This window comes from Neoarius graeffei, chromosome 4, assembly GCF_027579695.1.
Source record: "Neoarius graeffei isolate fNeoGra1 chromosome 4, fNeoGra1.pri, whole genome shotgun sequence".
NCBI classification, from domain to species: Eukaryota; Metazoa; Chordata; class Actinopteri; order Siluriformes; family Ariidae; genus Neoarius; species Neoarius graeffei.
The window spans coordinates 75594485-75622344 of NC_083572.1; the positions used below are offsets into that span (position 1 = coordinate 75594485).

Below are 27860 nucleotides of genomic sequence, written 5' to 3' on the forward strand. Positions count from 1 at the left end.
ACCATGAAGGAAGACGTATCCTGTGGTCGTGGAAAAGATGTTACTGTGTTTCAGAAGGGTCAAATTATTGGTCTGTATCAAGCAAAGAAAACAACAAGAGATTCCTAAAACTACTGGAATTTGGTTAAGAACTGTCCAACGCATTATTACAATCTGGAAGGATAGTGATGAATTGTCAATTTCATGGAAGGAACATGGTTGGAAAAAATCCTGACTGTGATCAGAGATCTCAAACACTTAGTCATGAGTTCTACTACTGATTCGAATTCACCATGTTTAATAGTGAAAGTAAGAGCATTCACATTCTCACATGTACACGATTTGGACTAAACAGCTGTGTGATGAAAAAAACCCTTTGTTATTGAGGCTAATAAGAAGAAAAAGGTTCAGTTTGCTAGGGAGCGATAAAGGTTGGACTCCGGCACAATGGAACAGGGTCATGTAGTCTGAGGAGTCCAGATTTACTGTATTCCAGAGCAATGGGAGCAGAGTAAGAACGGAAGCACATGAAGTGATGCATCCATCATGCACAGTGGCCATGGTACAAGCCTCTGGAGGCAGTGTTATGATCTGCGGTTGCTTCAGTTGGTCAGGTCGCGTCTCAGCAACGTTCTGTAGCAATAAAATGAAGCCAGCTGAAGACCTGAAATGTACCGAATGACCAGGTTATAAAATCCATTGATGTTCTTTCCCTGATGGCATGGGCATAAAATTAGAGCTCAAATTGTGAAAGAGAGTGGTTCCAGGAGGCACGAAGAATCCTTTTCACACATGAATGGGCCACAACAACCTTAACCCCAACGAAAGCTCAACCTGCACATAGTCAAAACAAGATTTTGGCGCAAAATTAATGCAACTCGGGATGGAAATAAATGTAACATTGCATAAGGTTGTTGAAAATGCTCCAGGGAACGTATGGCATAATCAAAGCTAAAGGTGGTCCAACGAAATATTAGAGCGTGGAACTACTTTTTTTTTTTGGGGTCGGGCAGTGTATATTTCTGGATGCTTTACTCGGACAAAATTCAAGCCATGGACTAGATTTAAAAGGTGCATTAGGTTCGTGGAAAAATTGGTTTCTAACAATTAAATGGGTGGAGTTGAATAAGACTTAAATGGATTCTTTTTAATTGAACCCACACCATTTCCATTCCCAATGTACACACAACTCCACCCCCAAAACTTATGGTGGTTCAAGAAGAGTTAGCATACTAACTAGGGTCACCATTAGCATGCACAATCATGACATCACTTTCAAGCAGACTCAGACATTCAACAAATCTATAAAATCATACAACTTCTCCCTATAATAATTTACGAGGATGTGAAGGAGTGTTGGGAGCATGTCTATAAAAATGACCGACAAAGCCAACCCAAATACAATCCATTATTCCAGACCAGAAGGCAGATTTCCAAACTGATTTTTTTTCCTCCAGCAAGACAATACACTTAGACAACTGCTTAAACTATTTATCATTGACAATTTTCTACATTATTTGTACTACTAAGAAATGAAAAACATTGACTATAGCAAATTAGTTTTTTCCAAAAAACTACATTTCCCAAAAAAAAAAACCCCGAAATAAAAACTTTAAATTCAAAACCAAATTTAATTTTTTACAGACACAAAACCAGAATAATTGCAGTGTTTAATTCATCAGTCTTTCATCTCATTATCTGTAGCCGCTTTATCCTTCTACAGGGTCGCAGGCAAGCTGGAGCCTATCCCAGCTGACTACGGGCGAAAGGCGGGGTACACCCTGGACAAGTCGCCAGGTCATCACAGGGCTGACACAGACAACCATTCACACTCATTTCATCAGTCTTTTTTTAAATTAAAAAAAAAAAAAAAAAAAAAAAAAAAACACCAAACAAAAACGGACTGATTACTTAAAATATCAAGCCTAATGATGTGTTGGTAAAAATGGCTGCTGAGAAGCTTGTCACACAGGTGATCATGTGGTGAACAACATATGACAGGGAATTGCTGAATACATTCCTTTATCAGCAGGTCACTGTCTTGATCTCTCCATTTTGACGAGCTGACTCAAAGCCAGTGACGCAAAATACACACAGCATGCGAGCATTTCTTTAAAAATATTAAAATAAGCAATATTTTCTGATTAGCACTCCCTTCTGTTGTGTAAAATTTATTTTGAAAAGGGGGAGCTCGCCTAAACACATGTGAATGATGAGTCTTGATCAGCATACATTTGAAAGTGTGCGTGGTTTCAGACTCCCACTCAAGGCTGGGGGAGGTGGGCTGTCCATCTCTGGTTAGATAGAAATTTCACGACATATGATATAGCGACGTTAGAGATCTTTACTGGGAGAAAAAGAATGTATTGACTTGATTGGTAGCGTGCCAAGGAAAACTGCTTTTGTCAGCCTGTCTGTATGTGCTTGTCTGATGTTGGAAACCCTTCCCCATCCCCACACGCTGCCTGATTTACAAACGCATACTACTGCATGGATAATTAATGCACTGTAGGCAGCCTGCACAGACAGACAGTATCGCGTGCCAAGCAATACCAACTGGAACTCGCTTACATTTAAAAAAAAAAAACCCGGGGTGGGAGGGTGCTGTAAAGCTCTTTTCCAAGTCCTAGCTGTAGCATTAATCATAACGACACGCTGATATGATGTTTAATTTTTGATGATACCATATTAAACCTCAGCCTATCACCAGATACTGACCCCCCCCAAGTGATAATTGGAAAAGCTGTTTAAAAAGAGTTGCTGTAAGGAAACTTCATTTACTCATCTCTTTCAATTAAATGATGAACTTCAGATAGAAATAATGATCTTCACTGAGCTGGTTAAGTTGCATTTAAGAATAAAATTGGCAACAAACACTGCATTTATTTAAAAAAATAAATAAAAATTAAAAAAGATCCCTGAATAAAACGGTCAAGAGCGGCTCTAATTCACAAAACCCTGACTGGCCTCGTTTACGGTTTTACAGTTTTCTAATCCTGCTTCATAGTGAAAAGCATCCACTCGTTTAGTACGCAGGTTTGTCACATTGAGTCATGATTTCTGAGACAGCAACAAGGGCCATAGTGACATGAATTAAGACTTTCGAAAAAATTCAAAGCAAATTAGTTGTGTTAAGTTAGTTAGTGACAAATCCAAAATATCGGCTCCAGTAAATTCTACAACCAATCCTGTCCTTCTCATCTGTGATGGCCTCGACGGTGTATTAGGGCCATTGTAGGACAACAACAGAGCTGAGGCAGGGGGTGATATTCAGAGAAAAAAATAACTCAGAATTTCAGAGATTAAAGTCATACTGTAGGCTCTTGAATGAGAAGTGGGGAGAAAAAAAAAAAAAAAAAAAAAACCACACCATTCTTCTCCGAGATTAAAATGTCACAAATTTATGAGAAAAATCTTGGTGGGTTTTTTCTGGTCAAGCAACCAGATTGATTTCACTTTGCAAGGCTGAATCAATGTCCCCACACCATGGCTGAGCCGAGAATAATAGGAAATGCAGTCTTATCTCCTTGATCACGCAATACAAAAGAATAAAAGTGCTTTTCAACTACATTTCTCAAAATGCACCGCAGACAGGAAGCTGCTTCCTAAATACAATGGGAGATGAATGTATAAAGTGAACATTTGTTTATCCTTGACTTTTTTTTTTTTTTTTAGCTGTTATACATTTATTATTGTGCAAGAGCAGTTTCTCGTTAGAGTCTTCATCTGCCCCAATCTATGTTACTTTAAAAATGGCTGAACCAAGAGTTATAGGAAATGCAGTCTTTCCTTCTTGATTGCACAATATAAAAGAATAAATGCTCAGAATTTTAACTACATTTCCCAAAATGCACTGCAGCCAGGCCAGATTGGGGGTTTTTCCCCCCTCCCTCTCTCATAAATTTGTGACTTCTTAATCTTGGAACTTGATTTTTTTTTTTCCTTGCAAAAATTATGACTGATCTCAGAGGAGGAGTTTTTTTTTTCCTTGTAAACGTACGACATTAATCTTGGAAATTGGGTGTTTTCTCAGATTACCACCCCAACCTCAGCTTTTTTCCTTTTTTAAACATACAACAGCCCTAATACTTATCTGATCGTTTCTTATTTGAAGTTTAAAAAAAAAAGGCTGGACAGGCCCCAGCCACAAGAGATAAACTGGGAGTGACCTCAGCAACTAGTTTCTTGGTAGTGAATACTGTGTCAATCTACATCTATCAGGATGTAATTTTAATCAGGACAGAAAAGATGTCATATTTAAGTTGTAGATTGTTTTGACTTACCCCTGTAGCGTGATGCATTGGCGTGAGCTTTCCATCCAGCTGCCACACAACATTGCTCGAAAGTACTGAGCACGAGCACAAAGAATTGCCCTGAAGGAGACGGAGACAAACACACAGACGAAGGGCACATTCATTAAAAATCACACTCAACTTCACACCAGAGCCCTTGGACCATATACTGTATATTAAAAGCCCAACGTTCTGCGTATATCTAAAAAACATGCAGTATTAAATGTAATGTACATTTCCCAATTATGGAAAATTTACATACCGTAAAATACCAAATAATAGCCGAGTTCCAATTAACCGCCGAGTTCCCTTTAACGGCCGGGTGTACGCGTGTGTTGTGACAAATAAAGGCCGGTTCCGAATACTCGCCGGGGTCTTAAAAAAAAAAAAAAAAAAGCGTCCGAACGTTCTATCTAGAATCTTGAGGCCCAGCACTTTTCTGGTTTTCTGGTGTTTAAACGATTTTGCATTGCATAGTTTTCTACCGAAACAATATGAATGAATGAATGAATGAATGAATGCAAAATGAAATTATTTCTATAATACTGTTTACAACATTTTGTTACGCAGGGGTGATAGCGTTCCGGCACGCCGCGCCGGATTTCCGGCGCGCCGTGGCTGGGGAAAAAAAATTAAAAAATCTAGTTCGCCCATTGTCCTGTGTCATTCTGAGATGCGCAGATAGACAGTAAAGGGAATTCGGAATTCCCTTTACTGTCTATCTGCGCATCTCAGAATGACACGTAACTTACACGTAACTTACGTGATAATAAACATGCCATTTCAATGTTATAATCTTGGTCTACCGTAATATTTCTTGAGGAATGCAACTCTAACTTTTGACAGATGTCTTAGCAAATTACGTTTGACATGGGTGTGTGGGATATCACTTACGTCATCGAATGAGGAATACCCCTTTGGGTATACCCAACGAAAGCCAGCGTGTGTGGTGACATTGAGGACTGCGGGTTTCCAAGGTTGGACTGCTGCTTCTGTTAAACGACCTAAATTGCCGAATGCATGCGTCAAAGCACACACTGAGTTTTATTAAAGACCTTATACCATTTCACTTGCCCTTACCCATTCGGATCTGGAAGACGCTTTACAAAAAAGGTGAGAGCGTTCTAACATGCATTTCAGCCTGCTCGCGGCCAATCTAATCCAAGGGGCCTTTTCAACAAGTAATCTGTCGTGCAAGTTGGGCAGAAGCACGCGTCAGGCAGGCAACATGTAGGCCTACAAGTCAGTAACCTATTCAACTAACTTTCATCCGAACTTTAAGTTTTCTACGGGGTCGAGCCACCGTACCAGCTCACTCGGGGAATAGGCTCATATCCGCCAAATGGGGAGACGTCTTGGAGAGAAAGGTGAGAATGCAAGATGACAGTATGTAGCCACTGCAGGTCACTTATTTTTCAGCATAAGAAAAAACCCTTTGGTTTGACACTTCGCACCCTAATTATGTTGCTTCAACGTCGCGCCCTCCATGCAATTTCAGATTGACAGACATCGCGAAGCGCAAAGGGTGGAGGCTGCATGGGTGAGGGTGATAGCAAGTGACCATAACTTTGCAGAGTAATTAAATCACAGTGCTGCGCACAGACAATGGTGTGGTTTCTTGATTATTTTGTAAAGCATGTACTTAACTAGTCATTAACAGGAAAAGGTGTGTGATTTATCCTTTATCCACCCCGACTGTGCCATGCGAAGATGCATTCTGCGCGTCTTCAAAATTCCCCGAAGTCGGCACCGTGCTATCTGTAATCTAACTCTAAAGAAACTGTAAGTTATACTGGTTAAAAGTAGGCCTATCTGAGAATGATTTTTCCCCGTTTTGAGGTAGATTTTGGGGAAGGTGTTTGTGAAGAAGGAATTAATCGCCTGTTCCAAATAGCCGCCTAGTCTCTAATACGCGCCGGGTCTCTTACGTGATTGAGACAAATAATAGCCCGGGCTATTATTTGGTATTTTACGGTAACTTCATAAGAGATGCAATAGATATGATTTAACCCAGGTAGTTGGCTAATTTTAGTTTTCAGGACAGAAACAGCAAACATTTATATCAAGCTGAGCTCGCTGAACTTTTGCCATCACTTAAGATATGGACATGAACAAGATTTGGACAACCATCTTGCATTACAGGAAATGTTCTCCACTGAAGTGAATCGGATCCAGTAGAAGTGGGCAATTATAAGACACTTAATGCTGTAGGCAGATACAGCGATTTATTGAGAACCACCATCTCGAGTTGGCTAGTGTTTATATAGTGAATTTATCCCATCACTTCCATCCTATTCCTCACTGTTCAGAAGTAAGCAAAAATGACTCATCACTAATTTCCTCCTTCTGCCTGAATCACCAACCAAACTGCAGCAACCTATCTATCTGAGAGGGTGAAGGTGAGCATGTGCTTCTTCTGAGGTGCACAAAGACAGCAGACATCTCTTTCAACTGCAGCTCACACAACTGCTCTTTGACTAGCAGCCATGGCTGGATGAAGAATTTCTTTCTTCGTCTCTCTTCTCTTCACATATCCTCCTACCTTTTTGATCAATAGAGCCACAGTCTAAAAATAGAAACTTCTCTCTTATTCTGGCTGTTTACTCAGAGTAAATTAGGTTCAAGAAGATGAAAGCCAGAGATTTAAAAAACACCTTTTATAAATTATGGCAGCTCCCGCTGTCAAAAACGCCTGGGAAATCTCTCTAATTGGGCAGCACGGTGGTGTAGTGGTTAGCGCTGTCGCCTCACCGCAAGAAGGTCCGGGTTCGAGCCCCGTGGCCGGCGAGGGCCTTTCTGTGCAGAGTTTGCATGTTCTCCCCGTGTCCGCATGGGTTTCCTCCGGGTGCTCCGGTTTCCCCCACAGTCCAAAGACATGCAGGTTAGGTTAACTGGTGACTCTAAATTGAGCGTAGGTGTGAATGAGAGTGTGAATGGTTGTCTGTGTCTATGTGTCAGCCCTGTGATGACCTGGCGACTTGTCCAGGGTGTACCCCGCCTTTCGCCCGTAGTCAGCTGGGATAGGCTCCAGCTCGCCTGCGACCCTGTAGAACAGGATAAAGCGGCTAGAGATAATGAGATGAGATCTCTCTAATTAGATTAATACTCAATATGGCACACCATGATTATGCATCACGTGAAACAACTGTACATAGCTGCTCCAACATAACGACTAACCAATTAAAGTAATGTAAAGACTTAAAGACTAACCAATTAAACTAGAGCACAGGCTTATATATAGTTACGATTTTATAGTTCTGCCTGATGGCAGGTCTGCTCTGACGGCTTCAAAGTTACTAGGGAAGGATTACAGTAGTGGTTTCCTGTTGCCTTCTATTGGATTATTATAGAGGTTTTCTCCTCTCAACCATTCTCTCTCTCACACACACACACACACACACACACACACACACACACACACACACACAGTCAATTTAGAGCCACCAGTTAGCCTAACCTGCATGTCTTTGGACTGTGGAGGAAACTGGAGCACCCGGAGGAAACCCACGCAGACATGGGGAGAACATGCAAACTCCGCACAGAAAGGCCCTCATCAGCCACTGGGCTCGAACCCAAAACCTTCTGGCTGTGAGGCGACGGTGCTAACCACTACACCACCACGCTGCCTATTTTATACTGTAGGGTACTAGCTATTTAGAACAGCACTTAGCAGGCAAAAACTAGAAGACAATTACAAAGTCCAGCACAACTAGCATACTGTTTAGAAAACGTTAAAGGAATTTCATTTGTCTTGTCTCTATCCAGACCTTTCTGTGAAGAAGGCATGGACTTGTACTTGTATAACTCTTACTCACCCAGACAATGTTTGGTTTCTCACACTGAAACAGCTCTAAAATCTTGTAATACTGAATTATCTGTACATCTATTCAATATGACAAAAACACCCATTTTATACTGGAGCATTTTCTACCAATCAAAAATTATTATTAGTCTTTACTTTTCCTACAAATAAAATCTCTTTACATTTCCTAGAAATCTTGCTTGACTGGCACAGCTGTGTCCAAGTGGAAGATCTTTCGCCTCCTCTTCCAGTGATGGACAGATAAAAACGAGCAGAAGAGGAGAGATTAGCTCCGTCAGTGAGGTGTAGTTAAGCGGACTCTTAACCCTGCAGCAGTCACTACAAGCACAACATACTGATCAGGCCTGCAGCCATTTTAGCTCACATACAGGAAATGTTTTGTATCTCTAAACAAACAGTTGCAGAATAGAAGACCAAAAGTTCTGATCTTTAAAAAAAAAAAAACACCCAGAAACACTGCCATATAGTGTTCATTACTGAACACTATGATTACTTTGGACTGAAGATCTATACCATAGGAAACAGTGATCTGGGAGCTTAGTAAAAGAAAAGCCAAGAAATTTACAAAATTAACAAACTAGACACCCTAACAGGCCGTATTGATTATAATTATTCGTATTGATTATAAAATACTGCTCTTGACCTTTAAAGCACTGAAATGGTCTCTCACCACAGTACCTGAGTGAACTTCTGCTCCTCTATGACCCGCCACGCCTACTTAGATCAAAAGGTGCAGGCTATCTGCTGGTACCTCGTATAGTGAAGGCTACATCAGGGGGCAGAGCCTTTTCTTACAAAGCCCCACAGGTATGGAACAGCCTTCCAAGTGATGTTCGGGAATCAGACACAGTCTCAGCGTTTAAGTCTAGGCTGAAAACATATCTGTTTAGTCAAGCCTTGCGTTAATAGTGTTTATGAGGTAAAGGAGTAGATCTGGAGGGTCCTCAGACAGAGTGTTTTGGTAAACTGGGATGTATGGATGCTGTCAGTCCCCACTCGCTTGCTCACTCGAGTTTGTTGACGGTGTAGTGGCTGGCTGCTTTATGTCCCGGGGCTCCCTCATGCCTGTGTTACCTTCTGGCTCTCCCCTTTTAGTTATGCTGTCATAGTTAGTTTTGCCAGAGTCCCTGCTTGTACTCAGTGCAATATGTATACTGTTCCTACTTATTCAGGTGACATTGGCCATACCTAACAACCTGTGTTTTTGCTCTCTCCCCCCCCCAAAAAAAAAAAACAAAAAAACCTGTCCCTCTGAGTTACAGGTCAGTCCTGGGATCGAGGTGCTGACCTCTTCTGCTCCTCGGACCTGCCTGATCCATCCTGGTGCCCTGTGTCTGGTTGGAGTCTCATTGCATCGCTCCTGTGGAGGACGGCCCCATGTGGACAGTTGAAAGTCACACTTGGAAGACGCTCTGGACTCTTACACAAGAGCAATTGCTCTAAGACAACGAGGGAGGCTCAGCCTCCTCTAAAAATGACGAACATCGTGTAGGATGAATTGTGCTAGGCTTATGTTATAGCCGATCTTATAAAACATTGCTATTTCAGATCCAGAATCATAGAAATATATGTGCTCAACCCACTACAGTGCAAAATCATTACCTTATAAACTTTAATGTGTGCGTGAGTTTTTCCCCCTCGTGACAGCGCGATGCAGCGCAGCCTCAGTGCACTTCAATGGCATTTGGGAGCTCTGTGCTTTTCAATATCAAAATGCAAGATGGTTATTGGACAAATATTGCGAAAACGCCCGCCCACGGAGTCTCACGGACTCCCAGCCTCAGTGAACTTCAATGGCATTTGGGAGCTATGCGCTTTCAATATCAAAATGCAAGACAGTTATTGGACAAATACTGCGAAAATGCCCGCCTACGGACTCCCAGCCTCACAGTGGGAGGGACATGGCAGTTTCCGCGAGGAGACTGGTGATTGGTGAAAGTGGCCGGATATTTTCTTTGATTGACAGCTCGTTTCAACTATAGACAGGCAGCAGTGAATCTCAGTTCAGTCCCATGCGGATTCGCAAGTGCTGTGGTGTATTGTAAGAGATCAGCTTACATTTCGATTTCATTCATTACATACGGTTTCTACCAGCTTTTTTAGTTTGTATATATTTTCATTGTAAATAAAGTGTAAATATAGTGTTGTCAAGTTTGCTATCTTAGTTCCAGAAATTTCATTTATTTGAGTGACTGAACTTGAACTTGAGGGGGCTAGTCAGCTAGCAAGAAAGCTGCGCACGGAGGCCAAGCATTGTTGATTTAATTTTGGCGAAGCCATTTGCCAGTCTTCCTTTCGAGGAAAAAATTAAAATTAAAGAGCAGGGTAGACCAACGCCTCAAATTGACTTGGTGAAAAAGGTAGGGAATAATACTCGTTCCTTTCAGCTCTCCTGGTACGAGAAAGTGAATTGGCTAACAGCAAGTGACCCACATCAACAACAGTAAATAGGCTACTTTAGTAATATGTCATGGATGGACCAAAAATATAGAATCTATTTAAAATGTTTATGCTGAGTATATTATATTGGAACATATATTTTTCTGGATATGAATTAAACACAGCTACAATTTGGAAAACATTTTTAAACAAAAACACAGCCGAGAACATTTCACACTACAGACCTGGATTAAAAGTGAAGGGTTATCAAAATTGTCAATAAAACATTTCTCAGTCAAAATAAGTAAAATATAGGGAAAGTGTCATTGAATGAAATGTGTGGCACCCAGCTCTACTGCTGAGGTTCCTGACAAAGAGCTGCTTTCAATAATGATCAATTTTTAAACATGCCACAATTTTAAAATATAAAATGTTAAAATATACCCCCCCCCCCCAACACCACCATCATGTATATTGGACAGTAGGCTAATGGGCCAAAAGAACCTGTTATTTCACAGTTTGTGACGCTGCCAACAATCAGCCAGATCAGAGGCAAGAGTATGGGCAAAATTGATGTGTTTTTTCTTTTAAAATCTGGAAATATCGTAACCGACCAGCCTCCCGTTTGAAAGACTACCAGCTGCCACTGCTCTTACAGTAATGCTTTTATGGCTGAGGACTACAGTTGACTTGCTAACATTAGGACTGCAGTTGTCATGAACAGTTTTGCACTCAAGTTTCCATCAATGAAGAGTTTATAACATCAATGAAACTGACTTCATGTTAAAACTGTTAATGCTATAGTCATGTTTTTGCCCAAATGAGGATGGGTTCCCTTTTGAATCTGGTTCCTCTCGAGGTTCTCTCCTCATGTCGTCTGAGGGAGTTTTTCCTTGCCACAGGCTTGCTCATTGGGGATAGATTAGGGATAAAATTACCTCATGTCTTAAGTCATTCAAATTCTGTAAGGCTGCTTTGCGACAATGTTTATAGTTAAAACCGCTATACAAATAAACTTGACCTTTCAATTACATAATTTGGGCTACACACTATTTCTGAATTTGGGCTTTTTCTGTTGTGATACAGGGTAATTTGGGCTTTTTCTGTCATGATACAGGGTAATTTGGGCTTTTTCTGTCGTGATACAGGGTAATTTGGGCTTTTTCTGTCGTGATACAGGGTAATTTGGGCTTTTTCTGTCATGATACAGGGTAATTTGGGCTTTTTCTGCACGTGCAAAGTGCTGTTTTCCCAGCGCTCTGTGTTTAAACCTGCTGCTGCTTTTTTAGCTACAAAGTTATGAATAAATAAAGAAATCTATGAATTTTTTTTTTTAACTTTTTGTACATGACAAAAATAATTAGAATACAGTTAGTATTTAAAAGATGTGTTGGGGCCTGAGGAGAGCCTGGAGGAAAGGAGCCTGTGAATGAAAAAGCAAGTTCTGCACTGTTGCCATCAAAGAGACAAACCTGTAGTAGACCTGTGAAACAAAAGGTTTTTCAGTCGCATCACAAGAATTGGCAGTGCAGTTCACAGTATGTAGTCCGGTAAAAGATCTTCGTTTAAATGAAAGGCCAGTGTTTAAGATCATCATCAACAAGAGGACCAAGCTCCAAGTCACTGATTCCACCCACACTTACACAACTGATTCAAGCTGCATCTTAAATACACACAGTTGTGCCCTGTCTCTATTATTCATTCAGTCTTTTACCCGATTTAAAATCATAGGACACTAGGTATCAGAGAGATATTGCAGTTGAGGTCAGATAATGTGGGATATAGGGCTATTTTTAGGTTTTTAAATGATACAGGAATTATTAGGAGAATTTAGCAGAATAGGGTGTGAAACGTTCTGTTCACACTCCAATCCAGAAGGTGGCAGTAATGCACCTAAAAGCTGTTTGCCAACCACCATAAAACAATATAAAAGAAGAAAGAAGCTTTACCTAATGTGGACATCCCGCTCTGGTCATTGGTACGCGAGTCTCGCTCCTCCACGGAATCATGGCGTGCCGATCGCCATTGGAGAATCCGTGCTCTGTGCAAGGTTTACGGCTAGTTCGACGAACCCAGAACATGGGAATGGTGTGGATTCCGCGTCAATTACGAGAAATACATAATTCTCACTAATTTGGGTATTTTTAAAGAAGAAAGTCAAGACATTGGGTTTTATGCAGCCAAGTTTATTTAATCAACAATTAAAAAAAAATTTTTTTTTTTTTTTACACTTTTTGTAGCATATTTTGGGTGCTTGACCTTAATTTGGGCACCTTTTTAATTTGGGTGCCTACGATGTTATCCGTCGCAGGTTTCATGGAATTGAAAGGCCTGCCCATAGGCGCCAACTTCATGTCAACATTGGGGGGTCAGAATTATGTTCTTGCACCATGACGTCATGACATCGGCAGTGTATGTAGTTGAATATCAAAGACTCAGTTGTAAGTCATTTTCATTCATTACTATTCACCATTGCAAGTGGGAAGCGCCCATTTTAATGATAACTTATGATGCATTAAAAAAATCTCACGACTTTAAACATTGTATGAAACACAATTTATTCAATAAACAAATTTAGTTTCATGCAATTTTCTTTGAGATGAATTCGGCAGACAACTGTACATGAATGTAGTTTCTGTTAAGAGTGAATGGATATGACAAAGTTAATTTTAGTCTTACTTACAAACTTTAACAACACATCTCTTTCATGGCCACAGAAATTAACAAGTAGGCAGTGAGAAAATCATATTCATGAACATGAGAAAATCATATTCACCCTAATAGCCCATCAGCCCTAAAACTTCGCAAAAACATCACTCCTTCTGTCACAAGCGCTGAACTCATTGGTAATTTTTTTCAAATCAATGTGGTCTGTATGTTCCTTGTGTGTGTAAAGAACAGCCAAGTAATTCAGTCTCGGAGCAGTCATGGTGCTCCGCAGGTAGGTCTTAAGTCTGCGCAAAGCAATAAAGGACGTGTAAATTTTGCATAGTGCAACCTGTCAATCACTCACTGCCAACCATTGGAATATTGCAAGCGGAAAAGGGGGCGGGTCATGTCCGATCATAACATTTTAGGTGACGTTTCTATAGATTACTTATTTTGCATTCAAAGCTAGGCTATTATTTGTTTAGGTGGTTTCAATCGTCAGTTAACATGAGTTCATCTGTACTGTTTACTACTTTTTTCATTATTGGGGTGTTTTTGCCCCCCCAACTTTATCTTTGGGGGGGTCAAAAAGGTCCGTGCCCCCCGCAGATGGCGCCAGTGGGCCTGCCTAATCAAATTTAGTGCAAAACCTTTGATAGTGTAATTATGCCTATTGCACTACATGGATGTGAGTTTTGGAGTACACTCTATATACAGAACACTAAACAGGACAAGCATCCCACAGACTCCCTGCATGCAAAATTCTGCAGAAAATGTCCTAGCTTAAAGAAAAACACCAACCGAAGGGCAGGATTAGGCAGATTGTCAATGATTACAGACATATATTTAAAAAAAAATAATAATTTGCAAGCACCTTAAGACAAGTAATGGAAAAACACTGCAAACCCAAAAGCTCCGTCCTAAAACCAGTCAGCTGGTCCTGAGACTCACTAACCACCAACATATTACAGCCTCAGTCCAGCACTGTTAAGTCCAAATCAGAGTCAACTACTGTAAATTACTAAAAAAACAGAGCAGAAGAAGAGTGCATGTGCAACACTGGAAAAGCTACTCTCAAACCCAAATCAGTCATCGTCACCATCCGAGATGTACTGCAAAACAGAAACTGACCAAGTACAGCCCAAGCAATCACAGTCTCGCCGTGGAAAAGGGCTGACAGGAGAGCCCGGCTGTCCAGAGAGCAGAGACTCCCTGCGTACGCTCACTGGAAGAGAGGCGATGTTGAGACAGCAGTGCAATCTTTCCTCCACTATGAAAAAATGTCAAATTTAGTTTACAAGAAAGACACCCTCATTTTAAGAAAAACACTACAGCCTTTAATGCCAAATATGCTCCAGAACGCCAATCTGTTTGTGATTAACCTTGTCTGTGTTTTGCAACTGAATTGAATTAAACCGAGTTGAGAGAAGAGAGGAGAGGAAGAAGCGAGGCTTTTGGTCAAACCCAGTTGCCATAGTAACGACCTGGTCATAATGATGGAAAGCCCTGTTAAAACAAAAACAGTATGTCTGCAATCACTTTGCTTTGCCATTGCACTGGTTCTGGCAGACAGAATGGCTAGTTCAGATTCAATTACAGTGTAAACACGTCTTATTTGGAACATAAGCACTGGAGACAGGAGCAAGATAAAAGGGAGACTAATCAAGCATAGCAGTGTCCTCACTCTGTGCGCCAGCCATTTATAAAATATTCAAATTCCAGAGGCTTCTGATAGATCAGACTGTCTCCGACTTCTGAGTATAGAACATGTCCTGTGCACCACAGTTCATTTTTTGGCAGTTCTAGTGCATCCTCCTGGTGTTCACTATGCTTCAGGTTGCTAAATGACCGAGTTGGCCTAGTGGTTAGCGTGTCTGCCTCTCGACCGGGTTATACCAAAGACCATCAAATTAAAAAAATAAATAAATAAAAGACCTCCTGCCGTCTGGCAAAGCACGCTGCAATACAGATGCGAGTGGGGAGTCAAACTCTCGCGGTTACCAGAGGACTAGCCCCCCCTAATGTAACCATGGGTGCAGATCCCGGGGGGGGGGGACATGACACCCCCCCCCAATTTCTGAAAAACATGAATTGTCCCCCCCCCAATAAAAATCCCCTAAATTATTCAAAATTGTACAAACAAATGTATTTTCAGACAAATGATTCCCTGTGCAATACTTTTTGAATGATGTGGCGAGCCTCTACGAAGTTGTGATTTATGGTTGCATGGTACGAGTTGCATACGGGGGGAAAAAAAAAAAAAAAACCTTTTGTGTCCCCCCCCCCAATCCTAACATCGGATCTGCACCCCTGACTGTAACCCTACCTATGTAATAGGCGAGAGGCCGAGGGCTACGGAAACGGATATCGGCGCCGCCCTATGCGCCACATGGCGTGGGAGGGACTTTGACTTTTTGAGGTTGCTGAATGCCCTGGTGTCATGTTACCTGTGAGCTGAGAAGACTCTGTCTCCCACCTGGATGCTGAGATCACAGGATTCACCTCGTTCATACAGGGCCAAAAGATCAGCACCAAGCCCAGAGGCTGGCTCTAAACGTACAGAGTCTGACAGAGAGAGAGAGAGAGAGAGAGAACAACAGATAAGATGTGGCTGATATCTGCTAGGAAATCAATTTGCTTCATCAGCGCAAAAAAACCCCACCCCATTTACAGCATTTAGCAGACGCCCTTATCCAGAGTGACGCACAACATACCCAGAGCAGGGGGTTGCATGCCTTGCTCAAGGGCACTTCAGCCATAAACACTGGTCCTGGGAATCAAACCAGCAACCTTTTGGTCCAAAAGCTGCTTCATTAGGCCATGGCATTCCCCATTTACACAAAGTTACCCTTTACCCGAAATACACTTCAGTCTAGACATGTTTGCCTTTTTAGGTTTGCAGTGGAGTAAGGAACTCTTTAAGCTACCAGTTTAACAACTCCCCTCACAGCACGTTCAGTAACCTCAAAACAGACTTACTTATGCGGTTTCTGACACCATCCATATTATCTATAATATTCAGCATAAGTACATCACAGAGCTACAAACTTTAGCAAAGGCCATTTGTAATTAGTTATCATATTATTGCGTTCCCTCACCTGGATCTGCGCTGGTGTGAAACTCTCCATCCTCCTCCACCACAGTGCCGTTTGTTAGCAACGAGTGGCCATGCAGTCCAGCAGAAACAGCAGTCCCTTTCCCCAGGCACTTATCATCTGTGTAGACTCTCCTATAAGTGCACGGACATTTCAACAAATCGTCACACAGTTGGAGGAGAAAGCTGCACATATAAAATCATGATGTATATAAACTTGCAAATTAAAGCTGCTTTGAGATTTTCCTCTTCAAGGTCTACGCAAGCTTGTAGTGCAAGTTGAGCATGCTTCGGTTAAGTCTGAAATTGTAGCAGACCTCTAGCACTTGTAAAAACTAGCATTTGCCTCTTGTATTTCAGGCAATGAATCCTTGAGGACGTACTAAGTGCATTTACATCGCTGTGCCCTTAAGTGACTTCATGCTTTTATAAGCCGCTCTGAATAAGCGTGTCTGCTAAATGAGTTAACGTAAGATTTTTGAATTAGCATTTTTCTACCAGAGAAGGTGTAATGTGGAGGAAGATTTAATCTCACAGTTACAAGTGTGTCAAATGCATGTTCAGAAAGCATTGAGGGCCGTGTCCCAAAATGCATACTAAGTAATATGCAAAAATACTGCAGTAGGGGGCCCTTTCTAGCAATAAGCGATATCAGGTCACTCAAGGCCTCAATCACAGAGCCCATGGCTCTTGTTGTGTACAGTTTGAGACGTATGGCTGGAGTGAGGGTAGAATGCAGTTTTGGACACTGCCCATTATTTGTTGTTTTTAAAATAAATAAAAAAAACAAAACAAAAAAAAAAAACAAAACACACCACCCTTTACTGCATACAGGTACAGGGCTGACAAATATTGAAGTACAGTATAGACCCCTTGCACTGATGTCACCCGAAACCGGAAGTAAACAAACCCTGCGCCATATTGGAAGACCAACAAACTCGTGATTAGGGGGAAATAACGGCAGCGCGCGGTATGTGAACCCATGAGGCACTTGATTCATCAAAAACCTACAATGGTAAACTTTTGTGCTGTGTTAGGGTGTTCTAACAAAGCTGATGGGAAAGGTGAAAAGAAGTCTTTCTACAGAATACCAGCTGTGATTGAGACACAAGGGGAGCAAACCAAGGAGCTTTCTGCCAGGAGACAGAGAGAGGATTTAGCTGCTTTATGCAGAGCGGATCTGAATACTTCAAGTCTACAGCAGTATAGAATATGTTCAGACCATTTTGTTACTGGTAAGTCACTAGGCTAGAGTGTTGAACATTTTTTTAAATGTTTACTGAATAAAAACATCCTTAAATTTTATCACATTTATGTTACATATTTCATTTCTCTCTCGTTTTAATTTTCCTCCCTCCATCCCTCTTTGGATTTTAAATATAGTTTTTCCCCCCCATGTCCAAATAATTCAAAGATCCTTATGCTTCCATTCTCCCTTGCCCCAAGTCTTATCATATGGGTCAAACCCATCTATCACAGCCAGTTTCTCCACATACCATGCCCTTTCTGCAGCTGGTAATGTACTCACATAACCAGAATTATCAGCCATCATGTCACTTCACAACAGCTGTAATATCACTTCACTCTCGCTCGTAGTTTGTTTTGTATTGTGAATATGTATGTATGTATGTATGTATGTATGCATGCATGCATGCATGTATGCATGTACTTGGTCTTCCAATATGGCGCCCTAACAAAATCACGCGGTACGGTGACGTCACGCAGCAGCCCTCTATAGAGTACAAAACCATGATCTCTGGTAGCTTACAAACTCCACAAGGATAAATTGTTAAGTGATCATTCACTCGCTTCCTAGCAAAATAGAGAACAAACAAATGCCTAAGAAACAAGAAAAATCCTAATTCACCAATTCTGTCCCTTGTTCTACAATTTAAAAAATGGATCCAACGTTATTGGAATCCTGAATCCGCAGCACAGTGGTGTAGTGGTTAGCACTGCCGCCTCACAGCAAGAAGGTTCCGGGTTTGAACCTCACAGCCGACGAGGGCCTCTCTGTGTGGAGTTTGCATGTTCTCCCCGCGTCTGTGCGGGTTTCCTCTGGGTGCTTCAGTCCCCCCCCACAGTTCGAAGACATGCAGGGTAGGTAAAATACCAAACCACCAGGGCTGTACAAGATAGTGCACACTTAATGCTGGTTCCAAGCCCAGATAGATTTGGGAGGAAGGGTAAAACCTATGCCAAATCAAACATGCGGAACAGATCCGCCGTGGTGACCCCTAACGGGAGCAGTCGAAAGAAGAATTATTGGAATCCTGGATCTACTCTACCAGCACAAGAGAGTCCGGGGGAAAAACTGCCTGTCCTGAAAAAGAAATGGTCTCAGAAAACAACTTCAAGAGCACCTTATCTGTCCAATAATCAAACAATTCGAAGCCTTGGAAAACAGCACAAAAGACCTATGATTTACATAAGCCCAATTAACACAAGGGTTGTTTTACAATCAGGGTACACAAGCTAAAAATCACATTTAACACTTATCTTCAATATCAAAAGGCTTGACTAAATAAACTTGGTTGTTTATTGTAGCCCTGTGATAGCTCTATTTACAATGCAAAAAAAAAAATTTGGCGATAACGTTATTTTTAGTGAATGTATGGCAATATGTCATATTTAGCAAAATTACTCGTGTCATTTAGAAAAAGTGTTTTTTTGACCACAGGTAGCTCCAAAAGGGATGCACTTACATCATTCTTTATACCATAAAACACATATTTGGTTCCAGATCATTGGAAACGTAGTTAAGTTTTAATGTTGAATGCCAGTAAGTTTTCAGACTATTTTGATCAAATTAGTATGGAATTGTGTCAAAAAAAAAAAAAAAAAAAAAAAAAGTCCTCTCCGAGACAGCTAATTTTTCAATATAAAATAACATATCTAAAATGATTATTTTCATCCTAAAACGTGGTCAAGATATCGGGACATAAATATTAGAGACAACTAACACAAAGCTTACAGCCTTATATTTAAAAGCGCTATGGAAGTAGTGGATTCTGAATTGTCAAAAAAAAAAGTCCTCTCCAAGAATCACTTCATTAGTTTCTCCCAGCCCTGCTTAAAGCTACACTTAATCTTCTTTATCTTATGGCAGATTACACAAAACTACCATACACACATGTCAAAAAAATTACCTGAAATCTGTTCTTTAACTTGTCCTTCACTTAAAAACTGGTACAAGAACCAGTTTGAATCAATGTGAATTTTGGACCCCTGTGACACAAACTTTTGCCGCTTTTCCACTACCAACGCGGCTGAGCCGTGCCGTGCTGAGTTGGGCTGAGTCGAGCTGAGTGGGGCTGTTGGAGTTGCATTTCGACTACAACCGCGCTGAACCGTGCTGGCTGGAAGTGGGTGGACACATTGGGTGGAGTTAGCGAAAGTGGGTGGACGTCACGTGATGTCGTTAGGCGGCGCAAACAGTGACATCAGTGAGCTTTTAAGCGGTAGTCTCACGACCCGGATAGTAAACATGGAGGACATGGAGTCGTTAGTGTTGCTGGTCTTGGTGCTGTGGCTTGTCGTCACCGACAACGCCAACAAATACTGGCAAGAGCGTATAGATGAGGCGAGGCGCATAAGGCTTCATAATTTGCGTAATTCGTAATTCTCCTTCTTCCGGGTTTACGGTGTTTACAGATCCCAGCGTGCTCGCGGGGCGTGTGTGGACATGTGAGGACATGCCTCCTCACCAATCAGTGCACAGGGGAGTGTCTGCTCACGCCCCCAGCCTCACTCGGCTCGGTTTGGCTCGCTTCAGCCCCACTCCAAAACGGTGCGAGTTTTGGGGGCTAAGCAGGGCTGAAGCGAGCTGAGTCGTGCTGTTCTGAGATAGTCGAAACGCGAGCCGTGTCGGGCTGAAGTGAGCTGAAAAAGGGTAGTGGAAAAGGGCCATATGTACCCTGATTGTAAAACAACCCATAAATGCAATACACAGAAATGAACCGGACCACGTACTATAAAGAACCTTCAAATTACCCAATTATTAAAAGAGAAGAAGGTGGCCTCAGAGCCTCTCACTGAAAGTGGCCCTCAATCTGATTACTCATCTTTTTCATCATTCATGTCTATCATATTGTGACTATTTCGTACAACACAGGATTTCACTCTCCTCATTCTGGAACACCCACGCTCCGTCTACAGTGATGGAGGAGAAGATCACGAGGAGCTTGATGACACCATGCATCTTCCACTGTTAAAGGAACGTGTCAGCATTTTTCCAGCCTAATTTATGTCTAACTACTGACCTGCTCACTCAAGAGTGAGAAAGCACGAGTCTCAGTGTAACTGCAGGTTGTTCGGAGGCTCCTCTCCAGACAGCCTCGTCGGTTATTAGGTCAAATCATAGCATCACTTTTTTTTTCCTTTTCTTTTTAAATAAACCGTGTCTTCTTACACTGGAACATTTAGTATAATCTTTCAGGGCTACAAATAATGTATGTCATACCTCGAAACAAACTTTGCAAAGCGAGTGTACACAGTGCATCTCTGGGGTGTGTTTATTTCAGGTTGTGTTTGGGGCAGCAAGTATGATGTTCCAGATACATCATGTTCCAGAGCGCAAGAGAGAGAGGGGAAAAAAATAAAAACCTCTCTCCACACGTCTCAGTGCAGTACAGGTGGTTTCGGAAAGAAATTTGCAAAACTCCGTAGGGAAAGAAAAAAAACAGAAGGAACGAGAAAGCAGACAACTAACCCAAATAATAGGACTGAAGCATGACCACCAGAACAAATGCACAAAGCTGTTATTGAGGAGGAATGTTTTTACAAAAAACCCACCAATTTGATACTATTCCTGCTGTTAGACAGGATGTTTGTTGCGTTAATTGGACAGTGTAGCTCACCAACAGTTTATGACTGAAGAGAATTCGTCTCATGTCCCTCAGAAACAGGAAGAAAGCAAAAGCTTCCTATAAAGCTGATATACAGCGCCACCTGTCAGCCACCCAATGACAACGCAGCTTCCAGTCTAAGAACACTTTAGTGGAAATTGTTTTAACGCTGAACAGATATTTAGTGATGATGACCAAGAAGTATATGAACTCTTAGAAAATAAAACTCAAACTCTTAATAATTCCCCAACAAAATAGGCTCTGTGAATTAATTGCTCCAAAGTACCCATGCAGAAATTAACGCAGACACAGAACTGCCAAATAAACTAACCTGTTGGCCGTACAGACAATTATACCGAGCACAAAGAGCAGGACAAAAAGGAAGAAAGGCTCCATAAACCAGAAATACAAAAAAATTCAACTTCACCTTCCTCATTTGTACCAGTTTTTATGGACACCAGTGCACTGCTTCATCACACAACAACACTGAAAAGCGTTGTATAAATCTAAATCAGTCAGACTAATCCAAAAAAAGAAACACACAGCAGCGTCCAGACGTATAATACGCACCGAATGAGCTCTTTGAGTGCAGCAGGTTCCGTTCCCTGCAGGTTGATGATGGAAGCATTTGATGCGGTTCCCTGGAGGAGGTGAGGAGCTCGCGCCAACAGCACAGCCTTATGGGCCCTGAGCCGGAAACCTGAGCTCAGACACACACTCACATCCGTCTCCTGCTCCTCCTGCAACAGCCTGCAATCATTGGACAAATCTTCACTACAGCAGTAGTAATAATAATAATAATAATAATAATAATAATAAATAATAATACAACCCCAAGGCTTATGGAATCTAAAATACCATTCCTGGCATGTTCTATTTGATATTGGTATAGAATATTATGACAAGAAAATTTTTTTAAGTGCAATCTCTTAAAAACACAGAACTGAATTAATGTGAATTTTGGGAGTCTTAACAAGTCCTCTTTATCGCACTACTACAGCAGTGTTATATGGCGTTTAATGTCAGTCTGTTTGAAAACTGGAAGCTAGAAGCAGACACCAACATTGATCATGTTCAAAAACTTATCTTCATCAGGGCCATCGTGGATCTAAAGCCTGAGATAGCATGAACTGTTCAATACCATTCCACTGGTAAAGTGAAGCACGGCTGTGGTAGCACATCAGGCAACGTAGTTCCGTTCGTAATAACCAGAGTCCAAATACATAAATCAGGATACAAGAACTGAAAACTGAGGTCACCATATCCTTTTGTATATGTGCTATTCTCCTCTTTCACGATACATTGTACTAGCTTAATCAAGTCATCATTATGACCTTGACGAGGATGTCATCAGTAAAGACGAGTGACTCAGTCCTTCTGGGAGCCATACATGGACAGCCACCATGTTTCAGATGAGGTTACATGTGTTACAGTGAATATAAAAACAAATAAATAAAAATTCACACCATTTTTTTAAATATATATAAATAAAAAAAAAGAAAAACCCGAGTCCACGATAAATAACTTCAAAACTTCTCACCTTTAATGTGACCTATAACCTGTACAATTCAATTGAAAAACAAAAATTTGTTCAGGGTAAAAACATTAATAAAAACATACAATAAGCTGGTTGCATAAGTGTGCACACTCTTAAACTAATACTTTGTTGAAGCACCTTTTGATTTAATTACAGCATTCAGTCTTTTTGGGTCAGAGTCCATCAGCCTGCCACATCTAGACTTGGCAATATTTGCCCATTCTTCCTTGCAAAAGGGCTCCAAATCTGTCAGATTGCGAGGGCATCTCTTGTGCACAGCCCTCTTCAGGTTACTCCTCAGACATTCAATTGGATTTAGGTCTGGGCTCTGGCTGGGCCGTTCCAAAACTTTTTTGGGGTCATTGTCTTGCTGAAAGATGAAATTCCTCTTCAGCTTTCTAGCAGACACCTGAAGGTTTTGGGCCAAAATTGACTGGTATTTAGAACTGTTCATAATTCCCTCCACCTTGACTAAAGCCCCTGTTCCAGCTAAAGAAAAACAACCCCAAAACATGATGCTGCCACCACCATGCTTCACCGTGGGGATGGTGTTCTTTTAGTGATGCGCAGTGTTGTTTTTGCACCAAACATACCTTTTGTAATAGTGGTCAAAAAGTTCGACTTCGGTTTCATCAGACCATAACACATTTTCCCCACATGCTTTTGGGAGAGTTGATGTATTTTTTTTTGCAAAATTTAGCCAGGCCTGGATGTTTTTCTTTGACCCGACCTCATGGTCCAGACCAGGGGTGTCAGACCTGATCCATAAAGGGCCTTGTGGCTGCAGGTTTTCATTCCAGCCATGCAGCAGCACACCTGACTTGGCTCATTCAATCAACTGAACTGTCTTCACACAGTCAAATACTTGCAGCCACACCCACCCTTGATTAAAGGGTGGGTGTGTCAGTTGATTGAAGGAGCCAAATCAGGGTGCTGCTGCATGGCTGGAATGAAAACCTGCAGCCACACGGCCCTTTATGGATCAGGTTTGACACCCCTGGTCCAGACATATGGAGAATACGGAAGATTGTTGTCACACAGTGGTGCTTGAAAGTTTATGAACCCTTTAGAATTTTCTATATTTCTGCATAAATATGACCTCAAACATCAGATTGTCACACAGGTCCTAAAAGTAGATAAAGGGAACCCAGTTAAACAAATGAGACAAAAATATTCTACTTGGTCATTTATTTATTGAGGAAAATGATCCAATATTACGTATCTGAGAGTGGCAAAAGTATGTGAACTTTTGCTTTCAGTATCTGGTGTGACCCCCTTGTGCAGCAGTAACTGCAACTAAATGTTTCCGGTAACTGTTGATCAGTCCTGCACACCGGCTTGGAGGAAGTTTAGCCCATTCCTCTGTACAGAACAGCTTCAACTCTGGGATGTTGGTGGGTTTCCTCACATGAACTGCTCGCTTCAAGTCCTTCCACAACATTTTGATTGGATTAAGGTCAGGACTTTGACTTGGCCATTCCAAAACATTAACTTTATTCTTCTTTAACCATTCTTTGGTAGAGCGACTTGTGTGCTTAGGGTTGTTGTCTTGCTGCATGACCCACCTTCTCTGAACTTCAGTTCATGGACAGATGTCCTGACATTTTCCTTTAGAATTTGCTGGTATAATTCAGGATTCATGGTTCCATCAATGATGGCAAGCCGTCCTGGCCCAGATGCAGCAAAACAGGCCCAAACCATGATACTATCACCACCATGTTTCACAGATGGGATAAGGTTCTTATGCTGGAATGCAGTGTTTTCCTTTCTCCAAAAATAACGCTTCTCATTTAAACCAAAAAGTTCTCAAATCAAATCAAGTTTATTTGTATAGCGCTTTTAACAATAAACATTGTCGCAAAGCAGCTTTACAGAATTTGAACGACTTAAAACATGAGCTAGTTTTATCCCTAATCTATCCCCAATGAGCAAGCCTGTGGCGAAAAAGTTCTATTTTGGTCTCATCCGTCCACAAAACATTTTTCCAATAGGGTCATTCCGTGTGAAATCATCAGGTGCCTCCCAGGTCACCGACTCGGATTCTCATGATTTTTTTTTTTTTTGCAAGTACCTACATATGTCTGATGAACACATGCAAAATATTTCTGCTTAATTCCAAGTAGTTTTTTTAGATATAATTTTTTTTTAATAAGGGTACCCACGGCGGCACGGTGGTGTAGTGGTTAGCGCTGTCGCCTCACAGCAAGAAGGTCCGGGTTCGAGCCCTGTGGCCGGCGAGGGCCTTTCTGTGCGGAGTTTGCATGTTCTCCCCGTGTCCGCGTGGGTTTCCTCCGGGTGCTCCGGTTTCCCCCACAGTCCAAAGACATGCAGGTTAGGTTAACTGGTGACTCTAAATTGACCGTAGGTGTGAATGTGAGTGTGAATGGTTGTCTGTGTCTGTGTGTCAGCCCTGCGATGACCTGGTGACTTGTCCAGGGTGTACCCCGCCTTTCGCCCGTAGTCAGCCGAGATAGGCTCCAGCTTGCCTGCAACCCTGTAGAACAGGATAAAGCGGCTAGAGATAATGAGATGAGATTATCTCAGCTAAAAATGCAGATATAAAGCTCAAATTTGGAATACACCCTATTTGGGCACCCCAGATACAGTAGTAAATTTCAAAAATGGGATACAGAGCTAATTTTTCATTCTGTAGCATCACAAAAATGGCAATTTGTCCATTCTCGCAAAAAATTACAAAATGTCAAAGAGCTGTACTAAAGAAGGGATTCAATGGATAATCATATCGTAGAATACACATGTCTGGGGAACTAGTTATACGTGTGTAAAACATTGTGGTCATAACTTGAAGGGTTTTTGAATTATTGACTCTTGAAAATCAAACATGATTGTAGAACGTCAAAAATAGGCCTCCAGTCTCTTTATGATTTGACCATGTGGGCAAGTGCTCAGCCACTTCATAAATTTTTTGAGGAGAGCATATTGATATACCAACTTTGTCAATTTTTTTTTTTTTATCTAGCTCAAATGCCTTCATGGTGAAAAAAAATTTGCAAAGTAGGGGTACCGTAACATGACGCGAACTAATTTTGAACCTGTATTTGCATATTCAGAAAGCAATACATCAGCTCTGAATGGAAGCATAAAGCTCAAATTTGGTATTTACAATATTTGGCACCCCAAAATAATGGATCAACTTTGAAAGACAGATTACTGAGCTTATTTTTTTCTTTCATGGCATCATAAATTTAGCAATTCAGTCATCAACGCAATTTTGTTACAAAGTTTTGAAGAGCTGCTACTCCGAGAGTAAATTGAGAGAATTTTGATATTTCAGAATTTACTTTCTCTAAGTAAAATAAATTTATCAAGATGGGGGTTTCTCTCTCAAAGCAGGTGAAATCTTGCATGGTGCAGTAAAGTGTATACTTAGTCTAGTATTATATTAATAGTGCTTAGTTCAGTAGCTAAAACAACTAAGAGACAATATGTATTTTTCTTAATCTGTTCATTTCATTAGAGACATTAATAGGGAAAGGGAATTGTTATAATTTTAGACAAGCTGATCATGAGTCTGCAGTTTAAAAATAGAGCTGATATCAAGAGTAACTGCTCATTGTTTTAAATGTGGCTCATGATGCAATCAGCTGCTACACATGAAATTGGAGTCACCTCTTCAGTGTATATATTGTATCAGTGAGGAGTGCATGTATTGCTTTGTTTGGAGTAATTACTTACAGCTTATGCAGTTCTGATTAACAAATAATTATGGAGGAAGAATCAGGAAGTATTGAATTGAAAGAATGCAGTATTGGAAAAAAGTTAGAACAAGAATGTCATAAGAAGACATACAAGACTGCGTGGATTGTTGCCAGTTATAGGAAACATCATGCAAAGGAATGATGATGAACAGGATGTTTGTTATAGTCGGCCTGCCAAGACCCTAAAAAAAAAAAAAAAAAAAAAAACAACTTTTGATGGCATTTTTTGTTAAAAGTTGGCACCCATGCCAGAAGTTATCAGCATGGACTAAGGTTTCAGAATCACCCGGTTGCCAACATGGAACTTGACCTTTAAGGTGTAATATAGAGGTCAAAAGGTCAACCAAGGTCAAATCAGTTTTTTTTTTAATTTTGTGATGTGCTTTCATAAAATACAAATTGTTTGCCATAGATATTGGATAATTAGTACCTGGGGGATAGGAAGTTCAAATATATTGATGAATTATATGGATTAATATGTATATTTAGAATTTATATGGCCATTATTATTGTGGTATGAATAACACAACGTTTTCTACAGTGACTGAATAACAAGACTATGTCAACAGATTGTTTCAAGGCAAGAATTCAAATGTGATTACAGACTGAATATTTTTGTAGTATTTTCAATTTTATCTATTTGTAGTAGTTGTGTAGCGTTGCACTTATTGTTGCTGTTATTACAAAAAGGTTGTCTCATCCTTATCATGTTCTATCCCTGCAGTGTTTAAACATCCATCTGCATCACAACCACATTCAGGTATACAGGGCTGTCCCAGTGACAGGACTGAAGTAAATTGACCTAGGTAGTAAATCAATTGGCCGAACTTGTTTTTGTCTGGTAAATTCAGATATCAATACAGACAATATCTCTTCTCTCCACTAGGTGGCAACACTGAACAAGTTAAAGGTGGCAAACTAAGGTAGCCTAGTAAACTAGACCCACCCGCCTAGCGGGCAAAAATATTTTTGCCTACGAGTGGCAAATATTCACATTTAGTCTGGCTTGCCAGGCTAAAACGAAGGAAGATTCATTGTGAAGCCTTCAAAGCAAAACATTTGGCATCACAATCAATTAATATTACATTACTCATTTATTTTCTCATATTATTCCAGTATTCTATAATAAGTAGACACACATTCTTAATTATAAACATATTCTAATTTCTTCATTCTAAAGAATGCAATTAAAGTGGCAGGATATAAATCCAAAACAAGTGTTTAAGTTTTGAAAAAGATGAAGAAAAGCATAACCATCAAACAAACATGTGCAGCTTAATTATGTGTTTTTTTTTTAAATATGGAATTGCACCATTTTAACAACAAATAATTCTAAATAAATTCTGCAGTTTTTTTCCCCCAAGAATTCCTCCAGAAAGCCATGCCTTAAAAGGAAATTTAAAGTATTACAAGCATGTCAATGAACACAAAAGGCTTTAGTTATTTAGCTACACACACACACACACACACACACACACACACACACACAAGGTTACACAAGGTTTTGTAGTCAGTGCAACTTGGCTTAACAAGTTGGAAAA

General features: G+C 40.8%; 1 protein-coding gene across 2 annotated transcripts in view; it reads right to left on the minus strand.

Moving 5' to 3' along the window:
* btbd8 (BTB domain containing 8) overlaps positions 1 to 27860 on the minus strand; it is a 69058-nt gene that overhangs the window by 24971 nt on the left and 16227 nt on the right. For both annotated transcript variants that reach the window (XM_060919719.1, XM_060919720.1), the window contains exons 3-6: positions 21634 to 21813; positions 16221 to 16351; positions 15570 to 15687; positions 4263 to 4352 (exon numbers count right to left, since the gene is read on the minus strand). In XM_060919719.1, coding sequence (XP_060775702.1) covers positions 4263 to 4352; positions 15570 to 15687; positions 16221 to 16351; positions 21634 to 21813 — 519 coding nt within the window. The remainder of the gene's footprint in view (positions 1 to 4262; positions 4353 to 15569; positions 15688 to 16220; positions 16352 to 21633; positions 21814 to 27860) is intronic.